Raw genomic sequence first — 11841 nt, 5'->3', positions numbered from 1 at the left:
GGGTTGTGCTATTCAGGTTACTAACTGTTCACCTGATAACTCATTTATACAGAAAGAGAGATCAGCATTCGCTTTTGATTTCCTGTACACTGAGACAGTTGTACTAGTTTTAGACACAACTTCATATTCGAGGAACTTGTGATGGACATTTTCTAAACTTCTCAGACTTTAAGATTACATGCATTACATTTTAAAAAATAAATCTTGGTCGACCACAGTTGAAGCAGTTTTAATGGGGATGTCACAGTCTCATAAAATCTGTATATTTCTTGGTTAGTATAACAGATGTCAGGCCTGTCAGTCTGATGAGTACCTGTGCATTATGTTGTTTGTTCTAATAATAGCTTCCATGCAGACATTAGATGCATGACACATTATAGTATATTTCAAATGATTAACTGTGTTACTACTTAAAGATTAGACTGTGATGGTGTGTGTGCGTTTGCGGGTGTGTGTGTGTTGCAGCTCGCCCTGAGGTGACATGTGAAAGTCTGTGGTAAATACACACTATTATACACCTGGACTATTACGAGAATGTGCGCCATTTCTTATTTGTTCTCTCTGCACAGCACTTGAGAGGAAACCAGGCACACGCAGGAGGCAGTGCATCCACAGAACACCGCCTTTGCTCCAGCTCTGATCATAATCTCTTCTGATTAGATTGCCCGCAGTCAGACTAACCAGAGCTCATAGATGCTAACAAAACGTCTTGATTTTGTACCATTCATCCCCCATTTTAGCTCATGTGATTCCTCAGATGTGTCCCAATGTGGAAGCATGGCAGCTCTGGCTGTAATATATACGTGCATGCAGCAATCGTTGGGTAAAGAACAAAAGCAGAGGGTTTCTTGGCTGCTGAAGCGGTGAGCATGCTCTGGAAAAGGTCATGCTTTATCAGATCTGATGTCAGAAGATCTGCGTGAGTGTGTTTTTGTGTGTGTGCGGCAGAGAGTTGGTGGAGCTGATCTTAAAGGATTCAGCTAACATTTTGGTTAATTTGCTGCACTTACTCTGTTTAAGAGTTCAGGTAAGTAAATTATCAGCACTCTTATTATCTGTGCGTTTAATAAAACCCACATCCAGTTAGCTTAGCTTGGCATAAAATCAGGAATTCGGGGTAAACAGTCTAGTCTGGCTCTTTCCAAAGAAGAAAAAACAAAAGATAGAGAGAAGACAAAAAATAATAATGTATACACACACACACACACACACACATATATATATATATATATGTACATTAAATGACTTTTTTTCCTCTTCTCCTCCTCCCTCTTCCCACCCTCAGCATTAAGCCTTGGAGGGTGTGTATTTCCTCTCTCTGCTCATCCTTTCACTTCATTATCTCTTCTCCTTTAGTCACCAAGGACACAGCACCAGCCCTCACTCCCTTTTCTCCATTAAAAACAACAGTATCTCCCAGGTGGAGTATTATGTGTTGCTATCTTCCTCCCACCTTTCCCCAACAGGTCCTCTGTAACTCTATTCTTCTTCTTTGCCCTGCTCTTCAGTCTACACTAGTGACCGTCCACAGGGTAGCAACTTAGACCAGTGGGCTGCTCGGCACACACTCAGATCTGGTTAATTATGGTCAGAATGATTAGCTGGTATCAGTCAACAGTAAACATTTAGTAACTTTAAATAAAAGAAAAATCTGTGTATGTTTTTGTAATTGAAATGCTTCTTGTTTTTGCACTACGAGGAGTTTCTGTTTAATTTATCATATAACTTCCTAATTGTTAAAGGTGAGAGGTGTGGAAAACAATTGTAACTGTAGAAAAAAGGTGCACAAGAGAAGAGTTACAGCTACTGGGTGGTGATAAGGCAACCAGATGAACTGATACACAAGCACAAACTTCTGGTATCAACCTCGAGGTGCAATAATAACCACAATCTACTACACACTAGTGTCAGCCAGATAGCATCTGATACTGGATTATTAACCATGTTATCACATGTGTTCTATTAAAATATATCAATAATAATCATCAATGCTACTGTATCCTGAGATCCCAAAGTCAAAGACAAAATGACATCTAAATGTTAGTGTAGATTGTGGAAAAAAGCTGGATATCTTCCACTGTTTCCTGACATTTATGACAGAAGTGTTCAGCAAATGCAGATGAACTGATAATGCATATATGCACAGGCTGCAGCCCACAAATGAGCTGCTGCTGGCATTTTCTCCTCTTAAGCATTAATGAAATTGTAATCAGCCTTCTGAGTCTAAAGACAGACTGAAATGACTCTGCAAAAACATGCAATCAAATGAAAGAGCTGTAAGAAGTGCAAGACACATCTCAAATATGAAGTGGCAAATTTAATAAGGCAGTTGTAATAAGTGCTAATGCTTTAAAAACAAACCAACTGAAATCAAACTTGAGCTATTTCTTACCTCAAATATATCTTTGGCACAGCTGTTGTGTTGGCTTCCTCTTTCCTGAGGAAAAAGAAGGACAGACGTTTGGTAATTGAGGAGAACGTGACTAAGGGTTAGGACTGACAGATATTCCCTGACAGAGGGAATTTTTTTAAACACTTCAAAGCAGAAGATGCAGGTTTAGTTACCAATTAGACAATGAATAAAAAGCTATTGTTGACTGTGCACACGAATCATATTTGAGCATCTTAGTTTCAGTTAAGTGAGGCGTGGGTGTATTCATTTAAATTTCAAATACTGCACACTTAGGCGCGCTGATTAGCAAACATGGCGATGCACATGCAGTCAGCGCACACACAGTAAATACACGGGCTAGTTCATTTCTCGCTCCGGGCGTTGATCACGGGTTTTACGTTTCAGCCTCCATCACGAGGATGCAAACAGGCTTAAAAAAAAGGAAAAAAGAAAAAAAATCACCTTCTGCATTCTGCTTCCCGCCTTTTTGCTGCAGCTGCATTCATACCTTAGCGTAGCACTTTACTGTAAACCTGAGAGTCTCTCACATGCACAGTAACTGTGAGAGTTGGGATGACTCTGAAGCTTCTTGATGACTCATATCTTAGAAATCACAGCTGCAGATAATCAGCCGGATGCTGATTCTTTTGCAAGCAACTTTCTGTTTCCATCCACATTAGGCAACCCCACCGTCTCTAACTCTCACACACATACATTTATCCTTTTAAACACTTGAGCTCACAATTTAAATTCACACTCACTTGTATGAAAAACCCAGAACCACGCAGCTCAAGCATTAAGACGAAGAATAAGTGCTTCACGCTACTTTCACTTCCCCATCTGTGTAACCGTGTGTGTCGTGGGAGTGGGTTTCGTCTTGACTGTGAGTTTTGGTTTTCTTCGTTCGTTTGTTTTTTCGTGTCTGCCACAGATGACAGTGCTGCACCAAGTATCAGCAGAAATACTGAGTTCAGATGTTTCGAATCAACCCCGACCTGCAGAACAATGATCTGACTCTGTTTCACAATTTGCTTTTAGACAATTACACATTTAACTTTTCCTTTGCACTTTATAATTCATTTCAGTGCATGTGTGTAGAGCAGCAAAAGCATTCATGTGTGTGTGTGTGTGTCTCTGCTCGCATGCATGACTCACTATGGTGTCTGAGTGGCTGAAGTGTAAGCCTGCAGAAGGAAAATAGTGTGTGTGTGAAGAGCTGTCTCATTGCTACACCCACAAGACAGTTATGAGGCCTTAGGTCTAAATGAAAAACAAACACAGAAGGATAGTATTTTAGTACCTGTGGCGGTGCACAGGAAAAAGTCTGCCCTGCTTCATCAGCTAACACTTACAGTCACACAGTGCTACTTTACGTGTGCAATGTGTTTAACAAGTTCATGCCTACTAACATCACAGGCTCCAGCTCTGGTGCAATACCCAGATGAGTAAACCCCCTCTGGACCAAACAAACCACAACCCGTCACAATACCTGCAGCAAACAGCATGCAAGCCTACAAGGCTGCAAACCACCTGTTACATTCTTAAAGTATCTTCAATTACTGAAGCTATGCTCAATTTCAAGGTATTTTTAGCCTTTTTCTATCTGAGCTTTAAACGGAAATTTTACAGATGCTATATATATATATATATTTTAAAGGAGTACAAAAAGCACGATTCTGCACACAGTGATAAATATTAACTACACAGTTGATGTAGATGAACCTGTTATTATTCACATAATATTTTCGAACTACTTCAGGAACAAATCTGTGACATTTTAAACGCGAGGACGAAGCGCAGCATTTACATCCATGACATTTATAAAATAAGCACAGTGACATAAAGCTGTCTACTCCTGTTTTCTAAGTAGGACCTAGTCCCTGCTCTTTGCCCTCTCACCTGAGAATATGCGCATCGGAGCAGAAAGCAGACAATGGAAAGTTTCCCTTTGCCAGCGAGGACAGTAGGCATGGTTCCTGGATAGTCAGTGCTCTCCTCCGGCGTCCATACCAGTGAGGACTGGTGTTAGCAGATCCGATCCTTCCCTCACTACCATCACCACCATCATCACGCTGGCATCGGTCCCGGCTCGTAGGTCCACCGTACAGCAGCAGTAGCGGCAGCGGAGTCTCACCGGAGAGGCAGACCGAGGGCGAGGTAGGCGGTCCGGCGACGTCACGGATGACACGCGTAGCTCACACCAGAGAGATCACGACTCAGTGGACCTGTGGATGTGCGAAAAGTTTGAAGTGCGTAAACGGGAGATCATAGCCGTCAGCTGTCGAGTGCACCACTGACGACACACTCGATGATGTAGAATTAGAAAACGTTTTGGGACATCCAGTCTAGGGTGAAGGTATGAGTAGCCTTATTTATCATTTCAGTTACTTGGGGCATTGCAGCGAGCACAAAATAATAGCATGACATGATACGGGAAGTTGATAACAGCTAAAGAGTACGAACTTGGTTTCTGCATACACGCTTTATCAGGCACACCATGCTAGTATCAGGTTGGACCCTCTTTTACGGTCAGAAATGCCTTAATTCTTCATGGCATAGATTCAGTAAGGCTCTCAAAACAGAACCTTGTTGAGATTTTTGTCCATATTGACAGATTAGCATCACACAGTCATCATAATGTGAATCTACTGCTCTACTACATCCCCCGGGTGCTCTACTGGACTGAAATTTGATGACATTTGAGAACTCATTGTCATGTTCAAGAATCCAGGTTCAAGATGATCTGAGCTTTGTGAGACTGTGCTTTATTCTGCTGGAAGTAGTTATTGGAAGATAGGTGTGTTGTGGTCATAAAGGGATGGACATTATCAGCAACAATACACAGGTAGGTTATGGCGCTAAGGTGCCTGAAGTCTGTCAAAAAATACATTACCTCCCCAACATTATATCTCAATATCTTTGAAACATTGATTTGAAAAAAATAAAATAAAATAAATGTGCCACACCATTGGTGTGTTGCATCAGAAACCAGGACTCATAAGATCGAGTAATGTTGTTCCAGTCTTTGATTATCCAATTTCTGGTGATCCTGTGAGAACCGTAGCCTCAGTTTTCTGTTCTCAGCTGACAGGAGTGGCACCTGGTGTGGTCTTCTGCTGCTGTAGTGTAAATGCTTCAAAGTTCAATGTGTTGTGTGTTTCAATGTGTTTCAGAGATGCTCCTATGCATACCTTGGTTGTAATGAGTTTAAATCAATTTGATTTATATAGCACCAAATTACAACAACAGTTGCCTCAAGGCACTTTATATTTTAAGGTGAAAACCTTAGAGTAATAGAGAGAAAACCACAAGAATGAAACAACCCCCTTTGAGCAAGCACTTGGTGACAGTGGGAAGGAAGAACGCCCTTTTAACAGGAAGAAGCTGAATCAGGCTCAGGGAAGGGCAGACATCTGCAGAGACCGGTTGGGGATCAGGGTAGCGAGACAAGATTTGAAGACAGTTGATTTAAGCTTTGCAACACTCCATCCTGTTGGAAGCAGCCATCAGAAGACAGGCACACTGTGATCATAAGGGGATGGACATATTCAGCAACAATAATCAGTGACTCAGCTTCACTGTCCTGCATTTAGCTGACAGAGCTAGCACCTGGTGTGGTCTTCTGCTCCTGTAGCCCATCTGCTTCAGGGTGCAATATTTTATGTGTTCTTCTGCATTCACAGATTGCAATGATTGGTTATTTAAGTTATCCGTTACTTTCCTATCAGCTTTAAACAGTCTCATAGATTCACACATATTATAGCTCATAGAAAATCAGCACACATATAGTTGTCTATGCAAGCATGTTCGACAAAGTAAACATGCATTACTTTTCAGAGCGTTCTCACTCCCGAGGCGTAACATGTCGACGTTTTGTCACGTCCTGCGGCGTTCCTGAGGAACGCAAAAGGAGACCTTCGGCGTTCTTATGGTACGCGGGGGGTTATGGCTGGAATCCAGTGCAATGACGCTCCCGCGGTAATAGACGTTCCAGCCCTGTATTCCAGCCCTAAACCTAACCTTATCCCTAGCCCTGACCATAACCTTATTCCTGACCTTAACAAGGGGTGGCAAGGGGATAATATCACTCATCTGGAAGAAATTCCAACAATTTCAAAATATCACATTTGTTAAAAAAAAATCTCAACCAGGACTTTAATGATGTTAAATAGCGTGTTTCTAAGGGATTTGAAGAAAAAGAGCAAACATGTGTAGAGTCAGTCCAGACGGTTCTCATATGTCCTCTTTTTTCCGAGGTCGTCATTTAGGAACGTGGTGGGTAGCCGAAAACGTAATATGGTGACGATTTGTCACCTAGCGTAAAATGTTACGCTTTGGGAGTGAGAACGGGTTGCACTTTTATATGTTAGTAGTAAAGTTTGGCAAAAAGGGAGCCAAATCAAGCACATTGTGTACATTGTTTCACACGCCTCTTATGGCCATAAAGGGACATTCATGTTGCACCTGATTTACGCTCCTGTGTCTTGTTTTGATTTTACTCTTGCTATAAGATCAGGTAAACATGATTATTAGTTTTGCAGCAGGCAGTTCTACATGCAAAGCTTTACCTCACATGGAAAAAAAATCTTTGGCTGAAAGCATGTTGTGAGGAAAATTGAATTTGTCATGTCCTGCTGTAGGCTTCAACCCCTCCACAGAAAATGTACTGTATGTCTGATCATCTCTCTTTCTGACATTTTGGCACTGTGTGTTTGTCTAGCCCATCCATTATTCTGCTTAATGCATTCTGGCCTGTGAAGTAACTCTGGCTCTTGGATGGACTTTGCCTTGTCACAATAAAATATGAGCTGTCTCTCTAGCTCAGATGGCTTTCGGGGGATGCCGGAAGAAGAATGAGATATGGACACAAAAAGGCTGATACGTTAGAGTTCTGACTTCATTGATTTAAAGAAGCACAGGTGACACCATGATCATTCAAACCAGCTATTTCCCTGTAACAGCAGCATATTCTTTATAAAGAGGGACAGGGGGAACATTTTAACTGATTAAATGTGGAGTTTGGTTTGGGCTGCACACACTTCAGAGAACACAGTGTTCCTGGTTTTGTTTATGGCAGCTGTCAAAGACCGAACACGGGAGCAGTCACAGATAACTCTGCGACTCTGTCACAGGCTTCAGTTTTGCTTGTTTATGAGCCCACATGAAGAAACTCATTTGATCTGCCAAATGCTGAAGACATCAAAAACTTCGTGCACATGAGAAGACTGCGCTTGTTTGTGAGTTCATGTGTGCTGTTCTTTTGTTTAGATTTGACATGAGATGGACTTGACTTTACAGACTGATTGTGGGCCTTTGACTTTAGCTCGTTCAATGGGACTTGCTCTCTGTATGGTTTCTTTGATTTCAGATAGTATAGTAGTACAGGTGGCATGTGTTTGTGTGAGCATACTCATTTTTATTTACATGGTATGCTCCGTTCATTTCTTGTGCACTGATATACTTATAATGAACTCTGTACTTCCTTACTATCATGTGTAATGGATGAGCTTTTAAGACGTTTTTGAGACTTCTACATCATGAGTATGATCCCCCCCAAACCCCCCTCCCCAAACAAACAAACAAGAAAAATAAATAAATACTTTGTAAAAATGCATATTTAAGTGATAAGTTACAAAAAAAAGTTAAATGTAGCAAATACGATAACTAATATGCTTCCAGGCTACTTTTCCAGTAGCCTTGAAACATGTACATAGAAAGAATAGTTTAGCTGACCTGAGAAGGTTTGAACACTGGAGTTCCTTTAAAGTGATGGATAGGCTGTGAGGCACAAATCCAAAGCAATGCATAAATACATAAAATGAATAAGTCATCATCAAAATGAAAACTGCATTTCAAGCTGCTAGAAAAGTGTATGGATAAACCAATGAAATATCTCCTCAGTAGCCAAAAAAGTGAGTGAATTGCTAAGATGCTAATAATAACACAACAGCTGAGTGTAATTAGTGGGAGTAAATGTTCCTATCTATAAATAAATATCTAATAAATAAGCAAACAAATAAATAAACAAACAGTTCTTTCCAAGTTTATTTGTAATAATTTCCATTTTTCAAATAATGTGAGCAAAATTCTGTGTAAAGTGAGTCCAAATGAACCCAGTGGTTTTAGCAATGAGCTATTTAACTCCATCTGAGAAGTCTGTGGGAGTACCTCTCTGAGTATCTGGCTGGTTTATTCTAATATTACATAAACTATTCCTGGTTCCTTCTGCATGCACACAAAGGCAAAGAGAATGAAAGTACAGCATCTGCCTGTGGAACAGAGTGGAAACTGTACAGATGAACTGGGAATGGAGGGATATGAAATGCCTGGAGCTAGTCTCCACAGCCACACAGTGGCACCCTTGGTTACAGGCCCATGGTGACAGGACCTCAAAGGTACAGCGGTATCCCTCAACGGCTGCCTGTTTAGAACACAGCTTGCCTCAAGAGTCACCCTTCCTGACAACACATGTGTGTGCGCACATGCAGGCATGCATGTACACATGTTCACCCACACACACTCCTTTTCTGCAAAATAAGGGAGATGGAGAAAGTGTGAGGAGAACAGAAGCGGGGTGAGCTACACTGTTAGTGCATTTTTGTACAGTGCTCATATTTCACAATTTGAACTAACTAAAATACAATATCTAATTGATTTAACAGTCCAGCCTCCCTTTTCCCCTCCTTTGTAGTTAATAAATGATCTACTGCTGCTTTATAACAATAAAAACTTCACTGGAGTAAAGACTCTGAAACATCCCTCCGACTGTTAGAAACTGTGGCAGGAATCACAGAATATATAGAAAACGATCATGACACATTGCTTATGGTAATGATGATATAATGATACAGTCATTAAAAGATAGTTGATACATTTTAACACTGTCATGCATCACAATATCTGTACAGCTATAAAAGAACCCCAAAACACCCCAAATAGGCAAAAAAGAAGGAATTATGTATTTATTCACTGTAATGCATCAGTGAATAAATACACAACTCCTTACTTTAACTTGTCAGAGTAAGTAAAGAGTTACTCTGTGTCCCACAGTTTCAACTGTTTTTTTTCTTTGGTCCTCACTGTTAACATCCCTCACTTCATAAACTTGACAAATGCCACCGCCAGGAGTCATAAAGTCTGCGCTCTGATCAGTCAGACTGGCGAGGGAGTCCATTTAGACTGCCTACATGTATTATTAAAAAATAATGGATACCCATGTATCAGTAATGCATTGCAGATGGAAGCGATAGGCTATATTGCCATATCAATATTTTGGCCCACGCTTACTTAGAAGTGTTGACAGTTATTAATAAAGTTTTGATGTAAATAACTTTTTTTTCCAGATGTTGCGCAATTTAAAAAAAAATCTATTTTTTAAAAAATGTATTTTAAAAAAAGTCTAATTAAGAAGCATTTGTACCCATGCTGCCTCAAATTTATACACTGAAGACAAAGCAGGAGTTGTATTCATATTTTTGTGGGTTATTATTAATTGGCTGCTTGCTTACCTTGTTCACGCCGTGTTAGTGTAGCATGCAGCATATAAGCCACCAAGAGGTGTCTCATAACTTGAGCCAGAAGGCATTCATGCGACGCTGAGAAGATTAGAACAGATCAGTGAATAGAGGGCGCCGCCTCGTGGCCAAAGTGGAAACTTATGCACTCCTCTGCTACAGTGCAGGGTGCAGTGGAAATATGAGAGCTCCCCTAAACGTTTTCCCTGTTGCCTTTGCAGGACAAAAGAAGTGAGAGAGCTAAATAATATTCTCTTGTTCAATAGCACTTTATTTACACACTATTTAATCACATTTCAATGTTCTTCCTGGTCAGTTTGATGCCATATTTGGCTCATTTTCTTCAACCCCCCTCACGGCCAGTTTAATGGCTAACCTAATATTAACATGGTTGCATGATAATGTTTCGGTCTGAGTTCTTTGTAGTTTCAATGTTTTTTAATATCAGGTGGTTTTCCTTCATCTAATGAGTCTAATTATATGTTTTGAATGTGTGAACGGTTTAGGCAAGTCTTTAAAATGAGACACATAAGTCAGCGTTTATTTAGATTCTCAATAAAAACGGGATCATCTGGTGGATTACATTTGTTGACAAATCACTCAGTGTGTGCGTTTCTCTAAAGGCTTAGAATGAATAGCTGCCTGAGGGCATCTACTGAATCTATCACCTGTTGAGGCAGATGACAAACTCTTTTCGGTAGCTCTTCCATTAAACTCTTCTCAAAGCTTCAAAAGTGCAGGAAAAATAACTGGAATGTCCCCACCAACCTCTCTTTGGGAGATATTTTAGGACTATGTGAGGAGCTGGTGAGGAGGCAGAGCCTTAATAACACCTGTAACCCAAACCACGTTCTGTAAATACAAAGAGTTTGAGCTGATGCCCTCAGGGTAAAATTCACAGTGTGCTGTTTACACTGAACCAAACTGTAAACGGAACAGGGCTATTTTTTCTTTACCGGTAACACTATTTAAAAGTAGAAGATTGATGCGTGTGTGTGTGTGTGCGCGCGCGCGCGCGCGTATTTGGAAAGAGCTGGGTGAAGGTTGGGCTGTTGTGCAACATCTTGACCTGATACGTCTGTGTAATAGTGTGTTTTGGTGTTTATTGGTGCTCTACATTAAGGATAATGAGCTTTATGATCCTGTATTTATAAGACACGTTTCACTTAAAGATTGCAATAAAGACTAATCTGAAATTGTTATTTTAAAGTCATCCGTGTTTCGTTTTTGTTTTATCCTGGTGCCTTAAAAGGTGAAGCTAGCATTTTACAGTGAATATAAAAGTTATGTAAAAAAAAACATTTTTTATGTAGAACGACTTTTTATTTATTAATTTATTTGGTTGTTTTTTTATGTTACCTCCAATATATATTATCCTGACCCCATAATTTAGGGCTACACCATAATAGTCCATACAGCAGCTTGGCAGCATGTCTTTATGGATACATAGATCGGTGTTATGAAGGTGCTTCGGTGAAAATATATTTTATGATACCTTTCTTCAGAGCTTGTCTTTTAAAGGACATCAGTAAGCCGATTTGTCTGCTCAGCTGCTTCCCTTTTTTTTTTTCCAACTGAGGCCTGTCCAAAAAAAAAACCCCTCCAAAAAACACATAGCTTACAGCAGATAACAACGGATAGCCTGTGGCGTGGTTATAATAAAAACGGATGAAAGGGCAGGATATGCAAAGCCACGCAGTAAAAGCCTATTCATGACACGATAAAAGTGCCCCAACAACTGGTTGGACAGGCTTGTCCCTCTCCTGTGATGTCATCCAATAGACGAGCGGCTGGCGGCTGCGATGCGCACGTATGCAGTCCACTGCCTCGACGCATCACAGCGAACCGCACTTGACAGCTTTCCAGGTTAGAGGGGGGGAAACAGACTTGCTGAATTTCCACAAGCCAGCCGTCATCCGCATCCACCCGAGGTAC

At 40.7% G+C, this 11841-nt stretch overlaps 2 protein-coding genes across 4 annotated transcripts in view; one reads left to right on the top strand and one right to left on the bottom strand.

The window, feature by feature from the left end:
- Window positions 1-4746, bottom strand: part of aff3 (AF4/FMR2 family, member 3) — an 18490-nt gene extending 13744 nt beyond the window's left edge. Inside the window, exons 1-2 of the mRNA XM_014340034.2 lie at window positions 4292-4746; window positions 2393-2437 (exon numbers count right to left, since the gene is read on the bottom strand). Coding sequence (XP_014195520.1) covers window positions 2393-2437; window positions 4292-4363 — 117 coding nt within the window. The 5' untranslated portion in view covers window positions 4364-4746. The remainder of the gene's footprint in view (window positions 1-2392; window positions 2438-4291) is intronic.
- Window positions 4747-11246: 6500 nt separating this feature from the next.
- The window catches only part of arhgef7a (Rho guanine nucleotide exchange factor (GEF) 7a), a 37659-nt gene continuing 37064 nt past the window's right edge, over window positions 11247-11841 (top strand). The window contains exon 1 of one of the 3 annotated variants that reach the window (XM_042228571.1): window positions 11247-11837. The gene's annotated coding sequence lies outside the window, so the exon portion shown is untranslated. The remainder of the gene's footprint in view (window positions 11838-11841) is intronic. The other 2 variants (XM_014340035.2, XM_042228570.1) reach the window with 2 other exon arrangements.

The sequence above is a fragment of the Haplochromis burtoni genome, unplaced genomic scaffold, assembly GCF_018398535.1.
Source record: "Haplochromis burtoni strain Fernald_Lab_line unplaced genomic scaffold, NCSU_Asbu1 Contig_333, whole genome shotgun sequence".
In the NCBI taxonomy this organism is placed as follows: Eukaryota; Metazoa; Chordata; class Actinopteri; order Cichliformes; family Cichlidae; genus Haplochromis; species Haplochromis burtoni.
This window is presented reverse-complemented; position numbering and strand designations above follow the sequence as displayed.